This window comes from Kogia breviceps, chromosome 9, assembly GCF_026419965.1.
Source record: "Kogia breviceps isolate mKogBre1 chromosome 9, mKogBre1 haplotype 1, whole genome shotgun sequence".
Classification (NCBI taxonomy): Eukaryota; Metazoa; Chordata; class Mammalia; order Artiodactyla; family Physeteridae; genus Kogia; species Kogia breviceps.
The window spans coordinates 12,019,769-12,036,520 of NC_081318.1; the positions used below are offsets into that span (position 1 = coordinate 12,019,769).

Sequence of the window (16,752 nt, forward strand, 5' to 3'; positions counted from 1 at the left end):
CAGGGGCGGGGGCTGGCTGGTGGTGGAGGACACTCGTGGGCGTTTCTGCAGGGAACCTCGGGGCCGTCAGGGCTGGCGATCATGCTCTGGAGAGTATGGTGCCGGGCCACGGCGGGGAGAGACTCACCTCTGGAAGACGAGAGCCAGCACGGTGACGGCTGCCAGCAGAAGGCAGGCCAGCGCCCCCAGGACGGACCCAAGCACCAGGGAGAGTCTCTCGGGAAGCTGCGCGGACAGCTCGCCTGGAGAACCAGCCACCCAGAGTCACAGGTGTGGAAGATCTCACACACTGCCCTGCAAGCACGCACCTACCCACACCCCGTCCCCCGCCACAGACCCGAAGGTCGGAGGGCAGCCACTCTCCCGGTCTGGAGGGTTTGGGGTGAAGGTTCAAGGCCTGGATGGTTCCTGGAGCCCTCCTCACGATCCCCTGGGCCGCCCCCACCCCGGCCCCCTCTCACCTTGGGGCAGCGTCTGGAAGTAGACCTTGCCCCCGTACGGGCCGTGGCCTGCGGCTGTCCGTGCCCGCACCTGGAAGCCATAGATGTGGCCGGGGCTCAGCTGGGTCACGGTGGCTGTGTTGGTCTCGCTGGTCAGGGTGAAGGAGCGGGATTCGTCTTCTGCCTGGGGGTGACAGCCGCTCACTCCGTGCCAGCTGCGAGGGCCCCTCTGCCCCTGCCCGCGCCCCCCACAGGCCCCCTGCGGCAGGGCTCCGAGGCGCCTCTCCTGTCTCCCCACCGCTGGCCCCCGTGCGGAGCACTTCCGGCTCCCACCGGCCCCGCCGGGCGCCCCTCTGCTCCCCACCTGGTCGTAGTAGCGGAGCTGATAGTCCAGGATGTTCCCGTTGGTCTGGTCGGGCTGTGGCCAGGACACGGTGATGCTGCTGGAGGCCCGGCTCACCTGGTGCACAGCAGGGACTGCAGAGGGAACTGGAGTGGGGGGGTGAGGGGCGGTTTCCAGGGGCGGGAGCGGGTTCTAAGGAGGCGACCGGCAGCTTAGCGCAGGACAAGGCTCACCTGCGTGGCTGGTGCTGACATTGATGGCTGCAGCCTGGGGAGGGTCGGGGCTGAGCTCCGACACCCCATTGACGGCCTGCACCTCCAAGATGTAGGGCACGTGTGGCCGGAGCCCCGCAACGAGCACGCGGCTCTCTGTCAGGCCCCTCTGGCGGGGGTCGAAATGCACCTCATCCCTGCAGCGGCGACAAGGGCCCTTGCCGCCCGCTCCACACTCCTTGCACACGACGTTGAAGAGCAGGTCCCCGCGTCCCCCCAGCTCCTGAGGCAGTCGCCAGTGCAGCATGAGCGCAGAGCCCTGCACCTCAAACCACAGCTCCTGAGGGGCCGACGGCGGGGCTGCGGAGGGCGTGTGCAGGGCAGGGAAGGGCCGAGAAGGCGGCAGTGATTGGGGAAGGAAGGAGGCGGGGGAGGGAGGACGGCCCAGAGGGAGGAGACGGAAAGCAGGGGAAAGCGGAGGAGGCAGGTGGGGCGAGAGAGGAAGGAGGCGGGCCAGGTGGGGGAAAGATGGCGGGGAAGGGAAGCAAAGACACAGGAGAAAGAAGTCACTGCAGATGCCAGCCAGCTGCACCGTGTTGCCCTCCAGGCTCTCCCTCCCCTGGTCCCACTGCCACCCCACGTCCGTCCCTGGGGCCGGGGTTGGGGGGTACTCACCAGTGCAGGGGGCCTCTGGGGGGTCGGAGCTGGCCCGGTAGAAGCCCTCCAGGCAGGGGCACACAGGGGCTGCAGGGTCAGGGGCGAGGCTGCGGGCAGGGCACGGTGAGCAGGGGGCATTCCCAGCCGAGGCCTTGTAGGACCCCCTGGGGCAGGCTGAGGGGCACAGGAGGGTAGAGGCCTCAGGCCCACCCTGTCCATCCCCTCCTGAGCCCCTCCCCCCGCCACCTGCACACAACCATCCTCCCGGCCTTCTGAGATCTATCTCCTCCTCACACCTCTCCCCGCTTTTTCCCTCCCTCAGCCAGAGATTACTTCTGCCATTTTGCTGGCACAGAATTACATTTCCATTGACGGAAAAAGTGAGGTGTGGTAGGGGCTGTAGCAGAGCCAGCGCCAGATGCAGCTGCCTGGCTCGACTGCATATCCTCCCTTTGCCGCAGGATCATTCGTTACAGCTGTATCCACGGTCTTCTACCTGCCTCCGGGTCACCTGGCCCTGGGGCGAACCACCCCCAGCTAGATGGCAAAGGCGGACAAAGGACCCCATCCCAAGACAGCCTAGGCGTTTAACTCCTTTCATCTGCATCCCTTCTCAGGCCTGCAGCCCTAGGATCCCCAGAAGGTTCTAGACGTTTCAGATGAGAGGCTGAGAGCAAGGTTGTGCGCTTTAGGAAATAAATCTGGAGAAAACAGGGGTCCTTTCCTCAAATCACTTATTCCTGACCTTCTGGGGACAAAATGAAGTGTGGGCTCGTTCAGGAGAGGATCCCAAAGGTGAGGGGCAAGTGCAAGGGAGTGGGGTCTCACCTTGGCAGGCCTTGTCTCCGCGAGCAGGCTCGTGCCCGGGCTGGCAGCGGCAGCCCCCAACAGCTACCATCCACTTGCCCTCCCCGTTACAGTGCAGCCTGGGAGGGCTGCCTCCTGCCTGGCCCCCTCCTCCATCCTCCTCGGGCTCGGCGTGCGCCACACAGGTGCCCGCGGCCGCCACCAGGGAGGCCCCCCCGGCCCCACTGGCCTGCGTCTCCGGAAAGGTGGCGAAGGCGCGGAGCACGGAGGGGCAGGCGTAGGAGAAGAGCTTGACCGCCACGAGGGCCAGGCAGGCCCCGGTGTCCTGGAACGCCACGTAGAAGCCGCGCTGGGTCAGGGGCCCGAAGCTCCGCTCCTTGACGTTCAGCTGCAGCCCCGCCCGCTGCCCCGCCCCGCGCGGACCCACCGCCCACGCTGAGGAGGCGGGGAAACTCTCATCCGCCGCGATCGTGTCCACCTTGGTCCAGCGTTTGAGGTGCCAGGGGGAGATGCTGTCGGAGCGGTCGGGCTCCTCGGCCTGGCGGTAGTAAAGCGTGAAGGTCTCCCGGCAGGTGCCCCCCGCCACGCCCAGGCTGGAGCAGGCCCGCACGGAGAACTGCATCCGGATGTGCGCCCTCTGGGCCCCTCGCCGCTCCACAAAGTGTGTCTGCAGCCAGTTGTCCTGCCCGGGGCCTGGAGGGGCCCCGGCCACGTGGCATGCCTCGAAGGTCCGAGTCAGGCGTTGCTGGTCATCCAGAACACTCACTTCGTCCCACTGCAGGGGGGACCACAGAGGGCATTAGCTGCTCCGGGCTGGAAAGGTGCAGGGAGGCGGGGGCATATCCCTCCGGGTGAGACTTAGCATTAATGACATGCAAAGCAGCTGAGGATACCCGGAAGTCCTGGTCCTCTGGAGGGCAGGCATCTTGTCCCATCCACCTCTGCTCAGGGTTTCCTCCCCAAACTCAACACACCAGCAGGGCGGCGGGGGAGGGGGGCGTTGGGTTCAGCGTGACACTCACCCCACCTGGTGGGTAGGTGAGCCAGCCAATCTCAGACGTCTCTCCGGTGGTGTCCAGCAATACCTCTGCCCAGTGATAAGCAGGGGCACGCGGTTAGCAGGCCTTCAGCCAGCAGGTCTCACCCCACCCCATTCCCATTAGGAAAGAGAATTGCCCTCCCCGGTTCCTTCAATCAACTAACAGGAGCGCAGCTGTCTGTCGGGAGCCTTTCTCTGAAACCTTCCCCCTTCCTCTCCCCCATCAGATGTCTTCACCCTTTGCTGCCTTTTCTGAATCTTTCTTTTCCACTTCCCATCGGTGCTGGCTCTCCCCTGGCAGGTGGGGCGTTCTCCCCGCCCTCTCACCTTCCAGAGCCAGGACGGAGGACACCAGCGCCAGGACCCACAGGCCACACACCATACCCGCCACCCTGCTCCCTGCCGGGGCAGCCCGCTCAGCAGCCATGAGGCATCTTCAGGGCTCCCACCGTTGCTCTGGCCACCACCCTGCTCCCAGGTGGGGCTGCTGCTTCGTAAGACTGGGGTCTGCAGCCAAGCTGGCTTCCTAGGGAGACACAAAGGACCAGAGGAGGCCGGTGGGAGGGAACCGCATTGCTTCAGAGTTGGCCCTGGGTCTCCCCCTGTGGCTCGCAAAGTGCCCCAGCACCAACCACGGGTGAGGCCAGCAGGTGGCTGACTCTCTCCTGACCTGTGTCAAGTCCACCATTTTGGAGGACCATGTGCCCGGTCACCCCTTACACCCCCCAGGTGACCCATCTCTGAGCATCTATTTCTCATGGCCCTCCCCTTTAGAGCACCGGGTAGTTCTGGGCCAGTCTTACCCCTTTGCTTCTGGAAGGAGCTATTCAAGTTCTTTCTCTTCATTTACTCTCCTCCCTTCCTCCTACGGCCACCCTGCATAGAGAATCAGAAGAGTCTTCTCATTAAAAACGGGTGAGTTAGAAGCTACTCCTTCCCTGGGGACACACGGTTGCCCCCTGCCCAACACCTCCCAACCCCCATCAGACTCGGATACTCTAGACATTTCAGAGAGGCAGTGAAGCGAGAGGCACCAAAGAAGGAGAGCTGGGAGGTATGATGGGAGGGAGGGTGTGAGAGCAGATGCAGGAAAGAACATAGGCGGAAAGATTCCATCCCATAAAGGAGCCGGGACAGAGAAGGGATAGAGCTCTGTAGGTCTGGCATACCTACATTTTAGGAACCAAGGTCCTCTCTCCACAAGGGGCACATTTTTCCTCTGGCTTATGGAAAAATAAATGTATGCCTCATGTATATGAAAAGATGTTCCCTAGTTTGCTCACAATGAAAGGGAGGCATGTTGAAACACCAGTGAAATGCCATTTTGTTCTACGAGATTAACAATGCCTGGGTGGGGAAGGTATGAGAAATAGGGTCTCTTGCATCCATGGCGCATACGGGCTCAAGTTGGTGTATCCTCTTAGAAGCGCAGTCGGTGACGGCTATCAGCAGCTTCTCTTCTAAGAATCTGTCATCCTTCAGGTATCGGATACTTGGATCCTTTTGCACAGATGTTCGAACGAGAATATGTACTGCAGCATTGCTTGTAAGGGAAAAGACTGTAAAGTAACTGCTCATCAATAGGAAGATGGTTAAAAAAATTATGGCACAAGCTTCAGAAGGAATGAGGGCTAGTGTTTATGTACGGATATGAAAGTAATCCAAGTGAAAGTACATAGTCCACTGCAGAACCATATACAGTATGCTCCCGATTGATGGGTAACTTAAGAAGGACCTACGTATACATATCTATGTGAGGATCTTTAAGAAAAGGTAGACAAAACCTGGGAACAAGGGGAGAGGGCGAGGATGGGGGCTAGTGCAAGAGACACTTACTCTCACTATATCCCCTTAAATTTTTATATTTTAAAATTCTTGCATACATATTATTTTTCAATGAAATCATTAAAATTTCATTCAAATCCATAAATAATAACTGTTTACTAAAACGAATCAAAATAGTGTTTATGCTCTCAAAATGATTTCACGCTTTCATGTAAAACATTCCCGAGCCTGAAGAAGCACAGCCCTGCGGCTCACAAGCACATGCCCAGGAGCCCTGGCTGCCTCCAGGGTCACGGTGAAGACAGCAGGCTCAGACCTTTCTTTGCTGGTTGGTCTAAGGTTAGTGGTGAGCTACGTGTCTCCTTGTGACTGAGTCTCAAAAGTCTGTGAGTTGCATGGACAGTAGAGGTCATTTATTTCTGTTGAGAAGAAAACAAGAGGCATGTTTCTCAAAAGACACGAGTTTGAGAGTAAGAAAAAAAAAAGTCAGCTGGAAGTTGGAACCTAAAAATTACACATTTCACACTGAAGCTGAAACTAAGCAATTAAACTGTATTTAATTTTGATAAATATGAGAATCATGATTTGATTTCTGTGAATCTAATTTTTTCAGTTAATTCTGGCTATGCTGTAAGCTGAAGCCGTCAGTGTTATCTCCGGGTGGTTTTCATGAAAAGACACCATTTCTGCATCTGCATGGGCTGACATGTAGTGGATGTCTGCCAAGTAGCCACTGAAATTTACCTTTCATGCCTCTAGAACCCTATATGAGAAAAAGAGAGTTCAATTTATAGCCTATGGAGGCAAGTAAGGAGCATTTCCAAATCTTCACGTTGTATATCTTAAACTCACACAATATTATATGTCAATTGTATCTCACTAAAGCTGGGGGGAAAAAGAAGCATTTCCATAGGGCAAACTATTCTTAAGAAACAGAGGTTCTTTGCAAATACTGTCCCAAATGCCACTAGAATCATTCACATATAAAATAAATGTTTCAAGCAGAACCAGGAGATGGTAAAGTAAAAAGCACTGTCCCATAATCAACGGCTGTTTAAAAACTATCCTAAAGTAATTCATGTCGTAGATATACACCCCACCCCAACTCTCAATGACTTAATTTGGAGGCACGCTTGACACACCAGAGCAGACCAGATTCTGTCTGAAGAAGCTTATTTATAGCCTTCGGTCTTCTGGATCCGAATCGAAAGGAGGTTCTCATCAAACAGCAAAAGTACACTTCTGGGTACTTGCAGGTCCTCAACCATTTCTTTGAGAAATGGTCACAGGGTCTTTAGGAAGGCTGTTATCAAGAACTGAAAATGCCAGCAAAACGTCTTTAAACAATGAAGGCTACTACACCATTTGCCCAGCAAATAGTCTTTAAAATAGCCTCTTTCAGTTAGAACATGGATGGATTCTGGAATCTGTACAAAGAAGAAACTATAAGTACCATGTCTTCTTAAGCTTATAACTAGACAAATAATCATGGAGAAGGAATAGTGAACACTTCGGAATAGCCCAGTGAATTTTTTTTGAGAGACAGCCAAACATGAGAGAAAAGGATGAGCTGCAGATCATATCAGCTGGGCAGTATGGAACAGTCTAGAAGATGAATGGCCAAGCATTTGCTTTGATGACCCACAACACAAGTAACACGGTGGCTTGTGGCTACAATAGGGTGTGTGCGCATAGCTTCAGTATGCATCTTGACGACAACATGAAGCTGGCCTCTCTCCAGAAGATCCAGAAAAGAGCAGAAACAATGATAAAACACACTAAATCCATTCAGTTTCTGTTGTCAAGAGGAATCAGGAAGCAAAGAATAAAGTGGAGACATCACATGCAGACTGCCACAAGTAATTTTCTAAAATTTTACGAAGAACAAAGACATTCATTACAAAGAAATGGTTGAGGACCTTCCAGTACCCAGAAGTGTACTTTTGCTGTTTGATGAGGACCTCTTTTAGATTCGGATCCAGAAGACCGAAGGTTATAAATAAATTTCCTCAGAAAAAAAACTGTTGCTGAGTGAGACTAGGAAGTTAGGTCAGTTCTTACGTATCAAACAAAGCAGATAAATCCAAGTCTTTTATTTTTTAATGTATAAAAAGAAACTGAGTGTACTTCTATGGTAAGGATAAAAATAAGGATAGAGGGGACTTTATTAAGACACGGAAGAAATTGCTGTCAACTAATTCCTGCCACTGCAGATTCTTTTGAAACAAGATTCAAAGGCGGAAATAGAAGTGACGAGAACACGCAGCTCCATCACATGCCTAGAATACAAAACAAGCAGGTCTTAGAACTTGATTTTCAAAGGTGCCTTCGATGGCTGAGGACGAGGACATCTTTCCGCATTTGGTCCAGGAGCGCGCCCTGGGAGCAGCCAATCACATCCCTGCTGCCACACAGAGGGCGGCGGGCCTCTGGAAGGCCAGGCCCCTCACCCTCTTCCCTGTGGCCTGCTTGAGATTCCTCTATCTCCTCCAGCTCATGAAAGGAATCGGTCACGGTTTAAAAATCCTCTAACCCCTGATAAAGCAGAAAACTGATCTCCATCAGGAACACAGTCACATTGCAGATGTGTATTGGTTTTAAAAATATAAAACACCAGGAGCAGCGGAAATGTGGATGTAAAACGATAGCTCAGAAAATGAGGCTGATTAGACAAAGTTTCTTGTGATAAAAATTGCATTCTATGACCAGATATTTTTTTTCTCAGCTCCTCTTCTGGTTATACCATTTTATATATTTTTGACACGAGAGCCACAAGCTTGCTACATTTCTTTAGTTTACAAAAACACGACAGTTTCATAGGCATCAGGATTGTATTTTGTTTTCACAAAATGGCAAAGATTAAAGATGTGTAGAATCTTAGCTTCTAAATCATAGCTTATGAGTTCTGTTATCTATAAAAATGAAAGATTTAAAAATAAATGAGTGGGCTTCCCTGGTGGCACAGTGGTGAGAACCTGCCTGCCAATGCAGGGGACACGGGTTTGAGCCCTGGTCTGGGAGGATCCCACATGCCGCGGAGCAACTAGGCCCGTGAGCCACAACTACTGACCCTGCGCGTCAGGAGCCCGTGCTCCGCAACGGGAGAGGCCGCGACAGTGAGAGGCCCGCGCACCACGATGAAGAGTGGCCCCCACTTGCCGCAACTGAAGAAAGCCCTCGCACAGAAATGAAGACCCAACACAGCCAAAAATAAATAAATAAATGAGTAAATCTGTAAGAATTTAAGAAGTTTACTGTGCTCAAATTAAAATGCTAAATATAATTTATGAACCAACCAAGCTGACTTAAATATAATTTATGCACCTCGATCCACAAAGTGAATTTTAAAAAATTAAATAATCGGGGCTTCCCTGGTGGCGGAGTGGTTGAGACTCCGCCTGCCGATGCAGGGGACGCGGGTTCGTGCCCCGGTCCGGGAGGATCCCACATGCCGCGGAGCAGCTGCGCCCGTGAGCCATGGCCGCTGGGCCTGCACGTCCGGAGCCTGTGCTCCGCAGTGGGAGAGGCCACAACAGTGAGAGGCCCGCGTACCGCAAAAAATAAAAATAAAAAAAAGCAAAATAACTTCTATCCCTGGATAGTCTTTAAGCTTGTCTCCCAAGAAGTTAAAATTGTCCCACTGATTATGCCATGCTTTTCTTACAGGATGTCAAGCATCCTGTAAGCAAAGGCCTCCAACTTCAAAGAGAAAGGGGGGACAGAGAGGGCTATACACTCGGAACGCACACCGGGCATCCCCGCAAAGTGAGCCCCGACAGGGAAGCAGAGCAGCCTGCAGGGGCCAGCAGGGCGAGGGAAGGTCCCAAGGGCAAAGAGGCCGATGGTTTTAAGTGGCTGGTGTGTCTCACACCTGTTAGCTGCAGGGTCAGCGTGGGAGGGGTCAGCACCCCAGGCCCTGTCGTCTGTCCTGTTCTGCAGCTGTTAAACGCCCAGGAAATTCCAGGATAATCCTTGCTCAGCTGAATGCTGCAGCCTCTACCCCTTAATCTCTACCTTGGTCTCAGAAGGGCTCTTTGAGATCTGGCCACCCGCCCTGAAAAGGATCCCAGCGGCCTTTAAGGAGGCATCCAGAGCAGACAGTGAGAGGTAGCTTTCCCCCGGCGCTTCTAGCCCCTGCTGCCCTGGCTGGAGAAGCCAACGTGTGGATTGGCTAGGACACACTGGCTAGCACACTGTCCTAGCAGAGGACGGTGCTATGTCCCTGGAGGCCTCCAGCCCCGGAGAAGATCCCCCAGAGCACGCAGAGGCAGACAAATGTGCCTCCCACTCCCCGGCTGGCTGTGCAGCTGGGGGAGGCTTTTAAGATGCAGGCAGTGTCTGGGTCTAGCCAGACAGCCACTTAGAATGAGCCACTCTGGCTGTGCATGATGGGGGGACATGCGTGGCCCTGGTAAAGGGCATAAGGGAGGGTGTTGGGGCAGTTGGTGCATATACAGGAGAGATGAGTAAGTGGAAGATTGTGGAAGAAAGCCCATGAGGGCCAGAACCAGTGCCCGTGAGAGCAAGTGTGAGAGTGTGTGAGGGAGAGTGTATATAAGGTGAGATGAGTGTGGAGCAGGAGAGTATGCACTGTGTGTGTGTGTGTGTGTGTGTGTGTCTGTGTGTGTGTCTATGTGTGTGTCTGTGTGTGTCTATGTGTGTGTGTCTGTCTATGTCTCTGTGTGTATGTGTCTGTGTGTCTGTGTGTGTGTCTGTGTGTGTGTCTGTGTGTGTCTATGTGTGTGTCTGTGTGTGTGTGTCTGTGTGTGTGCGTCTGTGTGTGTCTCTGTGTGTGTCTCTGTGTCTGTGTCTGTGTGTGTCTGTCTGTGTCTATGTGTGTGTCTGTGTCTGTCTGTGTGTGTGTCTGTGTGTGTTTGTCTGTGTGTGTCTGTGTGTGTCTCTGTGTCTGTGTGTCTGTGTCTCGTGTGTGTGTCTGTGTCTGTGTGTGTGTCTGTGTGTCTGTGTCTGTGTGTCTGTGTGTCGTGTGTGTGTCTGTGTCTGTGTCTGTCTGTGTGTCTGTGTGTGTGTGTCTGTGTGTGTGTGTGTCTGTCTGTGTGTCTGTGTCTGTGTGTCGTGTGTGTCTGTGTCTGTCTGTGTGTCTGTGTGTGTCTGTGTCTGTGTGTCTGTGTCTGTGTGTCGTGTGTGTGTCTGTGTGTCTGTGTCTGTGTCTGCGTCTGTCTGTGTGTCTGTGTGTGTCTGTGTCTGTGTGTCTGTGTCTGTGTGTCGTGTGTGTGTCTGTGTGTCTGTGTCTGTGTCTGCGTCTGTCTGTGTGTCTGTGTCTCGTGTGTGTGTCTGTGTCTGTCTGTGTGTGTGTGTGTGTGTCGTGTCTGTGTCTGTGTCTGTCTGTGTGTCTGTGTCTGTGTGTCGTGTCTGTGTCTGTGTCTGTGTGTGTGTGTGTGTGTGTGTGTGTGTGTGTGTGTGTGTGTGTCAGCAGGCACATCCCTGCAGATCCCGAGTGGTCCTCACGCTGCCGGCATACGCCCACGAGCCCTTCCCCCTCACCCTGGGTCTGTCCCTACTCCACCCCTAGTTGCGCTGTCAACCTCTCTCTGCCCGGGGAGTTAGTTGTTCCTGTGGAAACACCTGGGCTGGGAGAGGAAGGTACGCAGGGAAGTAGAGAACGGGAAACCTCAGGCTCAGAGCCCCCCAAACCCCAGCGTCCCCGTTCTGCCTGGTGGGGACACAGGGCCAAGGGCCTAGCCCTGGAGATGGCGGCCCGCTGGGAGAGCACCTGCCCAGCCCGGAAGACTCCGCTCAGCCCACCGCTGCCTGCTACTCCCTGGCATTCCGATGACAGAGCAGCCCTTGCCTGCCACCTTCTTGCGCCCTAAGGGAACCGACAGGCTCTAAAGGAGTCCTCTCTTCCCCAGGCCACTGGGCAGGTACGTACATAGGAACCCGCACCCTAATCTTCCTGCAATAAAAAGTGTGCATTGCCCCGAAAGAGCCAAGCGGCCCCTCTGAACAGCACGTGGCAAGTCTCAGAGCCCCAGTGTCCATCACTTGGGCACTTTCCCTGGACGGCCCGCTTCCCGCAGCTCCTCTCCCACTAAACGGGCATCTCTCCTTCTAGAGCCTGAGTCAAGTTCCCTGGGCGGGCACAGGGCCCGGGGTTAACTGACTGGGAACAGGCCCAGCCACTTCTCTCCCTGGGCACTGCCAGGGACATTACAACATCGGCTACGCTGGGCCCCTGCCAGCTCCCCCAGGGGTGGGAGGAGAGAGGGTGCTAGACAGCCAAGACTGGTGGGTCGGGGTGTCGGGCAGGCAGGGCCACGCTCCCAGATGTAAAGCGAGGGGATGGAGCCGGGGCAGAAACAAGCAGTAGACTTCGGTTGTAATCTGGGGGTCGGGGCTGGGGTGCAGGAACCAAGCCTTCCCTCCACTCCAGGGCGTATGGGTGGTGATGGGGCTGCGGGAGCAGGATAGGCTGTGGGGAGCCGGGGGCAGGTGTGCGATCAACCTCCTTGCTCCTCCCAGCTCCACCGGGATTGGAGACCTGCCACTGGAGTCAGAGGGGTGGGCAACCCTCTTCAGCAGGCTGGAGCCCGGCCTCTTCCAGGACCCCTAGATCGGGAACCCCTATATCAGAGCCAACCGAGTGTCTCTGGAAACACCGTGGGGGATCGCAGCAGCAGGCTTATGGGGTGTCACTGACGGCTCGTCACAGGCGGGGGTGGGGTGGGAGCCAGGCTGGCCGGGTCCGCAACCCTCCCGAACCCCGCTCTCGCTTTGAGGACGGAGACTCGGCACTCCCCCACGAAGACCCCCGGATCTGCAGAGGCCCTGTCTGGAGGGCCCCTTTACTTCTGCAAACCCGAATTCCTGTCCCCAGGCACGCAGGCCCCCGGCCCCCCACGCCGCCTGCGACCCCCGGGCTCACCTTCGCGCCGGCCGCAGGCTCAGCAGGTCTGCGCCCCGCGAGGCCCCGCGCTGGGGCCGGGGCTCCGGGCGCTCACCGGGGCCGCCCGCCTCTCCGCTCGGGTGCAGGGACCAACCTTCTCCGCGGCGCGGGTCCGCGCGGCGGCAGGGGCTGCTCCGGAGGCGGGGCGCCGGGGATCTTGAGGGGCCCGCGTCGCGTTCGCCGGCGCCGCGCTGGGTCGCGGGTCCCGCCGCCCGCTGCTCCGCTCCCGAGCGGCGGCTGGAGAGAGCGCAGCCCGGCCCGCCCCCTCCGAGTCCCTCCCCGCCCGGCCCGCCCCCTCTGCGGCCCCTTCGGCCGCCCTCCCTCTCTCTCCCCTCTTCCGGGGATCCCAGCCCGCCCTCTCGGCCTCGGCGGCGAGTGCGCGGCGGCCGCTCCGCGGCCCCGGCGCGCGGGGCTCGCCCGGGGCCTGCCCAGGGGACGTGGGCGCGGAGGATGGCGCGCGGGCCGGGCTGGGGGAGGCGGCCCGCCGGGCGGCCGGGAGCTCTGTTTAAAGCCCCCAGGGCGCGTGCGGGCTCCTGCGCTCGGAGAGCTGCGCCACTGGTACCCAGGGCAGGGCAGGGCAGGGGCACCCGCGCCCCCTCGCCTCCCCTGCTTTTCTGCTTCAACTCCAGGAACTAAACCCGCTGTTGTAGTTCCCACTCAGATTTGAACTAAGGTGGGCGTGAGCTGAGAAAAAGAGAAAGAAGGAGAAGGGGGTGGAGGGAAAGACAAACTGAGAATTTAGAGGGTGCGGAGGTGGGCTGGGGGTGGATTGGCAGTCAGGGTACGAAAGGGGCTCTGATCTAGCCTTCAGCTCTTCTCCGCGTTGATGACCCTGGATCTTGCTCAGCTGGGGCTTCTGACTCCACCCGCCCTCCCTCCATCCTCTCCGAAGGGCAGGGAAGCCTGGGTCTCGAAGGGGAGGTTCCGAGGTCGGTGCCAGGAGCTTACACTGCCGGGCAAGTCGCTGCACCTCTGGGTGCCTCTTGCCTCGCCCGCTCCCCGGAGAGAAATTCCCCACACGGATGAGAGGCGGTGGAAGGTACTCGCAGCGGGTGCCTGGAAGGGTTGAGGAACGGAGGGGGCGCCGCGAGGAAAAAAGGTTTCTGCCCACCCGTAGCCTCCTCTCAAACCCGGGACAGGATTGGGGTTCTATTGTTCCGGTCCTAACAGCACTGAGCTGAGGCCTTGCTGCGAAGTGTTGCTACCACCTGCTGGCTCTTTCAAAGACCACAAGTATCAGGGAGTCTGGCTTATTCCCCTACCCCCAGCCTCCCATATTACCCTGTCCCACATCATTCTCCTACGTTCTTTATTTATTCACGACACCTTTATTAAAGCACTAGCTGCAAATGGGCTGGTCAAAACTGGTACTTAAGGACATTCAGAAATCCAAGAAAATTGTGAAAGAGGTCTGTGAGCCAACAAGCACAGTAAGCAGAACGATGAAACTCATTAGGAGGCACCTGGGAGAAACACAGGCTTTAATGAATTGACCGAATGAGTGATATAAAGAAAGACAAAGGCGACTGAACTAGTCCCCACTGGGCAAGGGGCTTGTTTACGCTCACTATCTGAGTCAATTAATAAGCCTAATGCTGTTGAGGGATTCTGCATTTGGACATCCAAATAATAAGTCCACTCACATTGGTGGGTTTATCTGTTTCTTCTCTCTGCTCTGAAACTCAGTGGTAGAGAATTGCCTTCATTTCCAAATCAGTTCTCCCCAAGACCTTGAAAGACTTCTGTGGAGAAACCTGGCTTTATATGCAATGTTATATAACTCACGATCCTAGATATAGTAATAATTTGATTGTCAGAAAGCTACGGGTATATTGGAAACTTTTTAAAAAAGCATATGATTAAATTATGTTAAAAATAAAAGTATCAATCAAACCAAAACATAGAAGTAACTTTATAAAACCCAGAAGTTCTAACAGTAATTTGCAATTCATCATATATTGACATTATAGCAAAAAATATCTCTATTCCTTTCTACTGTCTGACAAAGCTCATTTTTTATACCACCCATTAGGTGCCTATAATATGAAATTAAGTTTTTGTTGTCTGAGGCTTATGTAATTAGCTTTTTTTTCCTTTTGTTAATATTTGAGAGGGATCCGGTCTTCAAAGAAAGCTCCCTTGTACCCTGGAGGCAAGGAGGTTTAAATTCATGATGACAATTGCCCGTATCATAATCTCCTATGTGTTATCAAACTAAATTTTAAAAGCAGGTGGATAGCAACAGAATGCATTAAGTGATGCTGCCATCTGCAGCTATTAGAAAACAAAGTAATAAGTTCCTTCTTAAAGTTGGACATAAATCCTTTCTAAAATTTGTTCGGTGCCTGGCACACATTAGGTGCTTAGAAGTGTTTTACAATAAGTGAATAAAAAATAATAGTATTTAGGGGCTTCCCTGGTGGCGCAGCGGTTGAGGGTCCGCCTGCCGATGCAGGGGACGCGGGTTCGTGCCCCGTTCCGGGAAGATCCCACATGCCGCCGAGCGGCTGGGCCCGTGAGCCATGGCCGCTGAGCCTGCGCGTCCAGAGCCTGTGCTCCGCAACGGGAGAGGCCACAACAGTGAGAGGCCCGCGTACCGCAAATAATTAATTAATTAATTAAAAAATAATAATAATAGTATTTAAATTTGCTCTGTGCTGAAGGGCAGGACCTAATAAAGTCTGTAGCTCACAGAAGTCATTATGTTGGGACACAACCATCTACAATGTAAATTTGGAGCCAAAAGAAGATCCTGAGTGGAAAACTCCAGGTGATCTGAGATGGCTTTTTGACTGGTTCTGGTTTTGCTTTGTTTTGTTTTTCTGTTTTTGCCTCTTTCTTGGCTTTCTCTCTCTCCAACATCTGTCACTCCCCAAGGATGTGCAATTTTCGTCTTTTTTATTTCCCCTTAGAATGGCTCATGCAAGCTGATATTATAAACAAAGAGCTTTATAAGTAATTTCAGTGATAAGAATTCTAGTAAAAAGCAAGAAAGCAACTTGCTGAGCCCCCAGATCTCTTATTCCAAGACATGAGTTACAGCTCCAGATGCACAAGCTCACAGGGTCCCTGGCATGTCCCTGAACTGTCTCCAGGCTCTGTGGCCTCTAGGGGCAGTCTTTCCAAAAGCTGGAGTCGGGTCTCCAAACATTTTGGCCTATAAAAGTGTCAAACGCCGAATTTTTTTTTTTTTTTTTTCTCTTTAGAAACTTCTAGAGTAAACCTACAGGACTGGTTTGTTTGAAAGACAAACCTAGTTTGCAACTGATTTGTACACCAGTGGTGACTGATACCCTGAATGCTCATTGGATGTGAGTGATCTTCAAAGCTTACCCATCAGAGTCTTACACTTTTGCATTACTTTAACTGAACGATAATAAAAAGACATTCAGAGGTATTAGTGCACAGAGAGAAAGAGAAAGGCTCTTCTCTCCTGATAGGATGTTTAATTGATGTCAGCTGCATGTAAGGGGCGACTCGAGGAATTCAGGGATGCCATGGCAGCCCCAGGTCAACAAGACTTAGGTTTCTGCCCCTCCACCTTTAGGGTGAAGGCTTGTTTCTCAGGTTGTCGGCCCATCAGCCAGAGCTCCAATGATAAGGTCTATTAGTTTCAATCAAGAAATCGAAGATGGGCACAGAATAAAGGGCATAGTTTCAGCTGAGTTAAGACTCTCTAAAGATCCTTCCTGGGGGCTTTACCCAGTGACTTCTTGTATATCATTGGCCAGAGAGTACAGGTGCACCAAATAAAATTCAAGATCTGTTAGTGAGAGAGGAGAAGCGAAAGAATGTTAGACAAGCAACCAGCAGCCTCCACCGCAAATGAGCTGAGATGATCACAATTACCTACTTTTCCTGCAATCTATGAAGACGGAGGCTTTTCATAAGACATCCTTGCAGCCCACCCCTCCAGGCCATCATCTTTAATACATATTTTTAAAGTTCAAAGATGATTCCTAGGAAGTTAATGGAGTGAATGGAATGCTAGGCGCCTCCTTTTACTAGAATAAATTTGACACCACCTCAAAAGAAGAATCCTCTGCAGTTACTCATATAAACCAGAAGAGTTGAAAACACTCCAGATTTTAATAAGAGTTGGGGCAGTCCGCATGTGCGGGTCAGGGTTGACAAGTGTACACCACCGCTCTTCCCCTTCCCTTGTCCATGCTGTGTCTTCTCCCTTTGGATCCAGACAGGGCGCGATGACCTACAACACGGAGCAGATGACCCCATGGCCCGCTCTCCCAGTCACATGCAGTCTTGTCCTCTAGCTGTGGTCCCAGCCCATGTTCTCTGAAAACATCCACATCCCCCTCCAAAAAATAGGAAGGGTGACCTTCATGGCTGCAAGATATGCCACTAGCTCTAGATGTGGCTGGAGCATTTCCTAGTTCTCAGGCTGCTAGATGTTCCCTTGTCTTAGACAACAGTTCTCTCTCTCCATTCGTATGGGATTCTGGAGTCTATCCGATCAGACCTTTAAGCACCAGTAACAAAAGGAGCAAGTCGGTATTAATAATTAGTAAACAACAACAAAACTTGAGATCTTTTAAAAATCTGAG

General features: G+C 53.6%; 1 protein-coding gene across 8 annotated transcripts in view; it reads right to left on the reverse strand.

The window, feature by feature from the left end:
• EPHB6 (EPH receptor B6) overlaps positions 1 to 16,752 on the reverse strand; it is a 53,603-nt gene that overhangs the window by 5,497 nt on the left and 31,354 nt on the right. For 2 of the 8 annotated variants that reach the window (XM_067041961.1, XM_067041956.1), the window contains exons 1-10: positions 12,167 to 12,435; positions 4,302 to 4,374; positions 3,826 to 4,024; positions 3,482 to 3,546; positions 2,481 to 3,234; positions 1,671 to 1,826; positions 1,017 to 1,355; positions 805 to 929; positions 462 to 624; positions 128 to 242 (exon numbers count right to left, since the gene is read on the reverse strand). In XM_067041961.1, coding sequence (XP_066898062.1) covers positions 128 to 242; positions 462 to 624; positions 805 to 929; positions 1,017 to 1,355; positions 1,671 to 1,826; positions 2,481 to 3,234; positions 3,482 to 3,546; positions 3,826 to 3,925 — 1,817 coding nt within the window. In that variant the 5' untranslated portion in view covers positions 3,926 to 4,024; positions 4,302 to 4,374; positions 12,167 to 12,435. Of the gene's footprint in view, positions 1 to 127; positions 243 to 461; positions 625 to 804; positions 930 to 1,016; positions 1,356 to 1,670; positions 1,827 to 2,480; positions 3,235 to 3,481; positions 3,547 to 3,825; positions 4,025 to 4,301; positions 4,375 to 4,896; positions 5,042 to 12,166; positions 12,437 to 16,752 lie in introns of those variants that run through there. The other 6 variants (XM_067041962.1, XM_067041958.1, XM_067041957.1 and 3 more) reach the window with 5 other exon arrangements.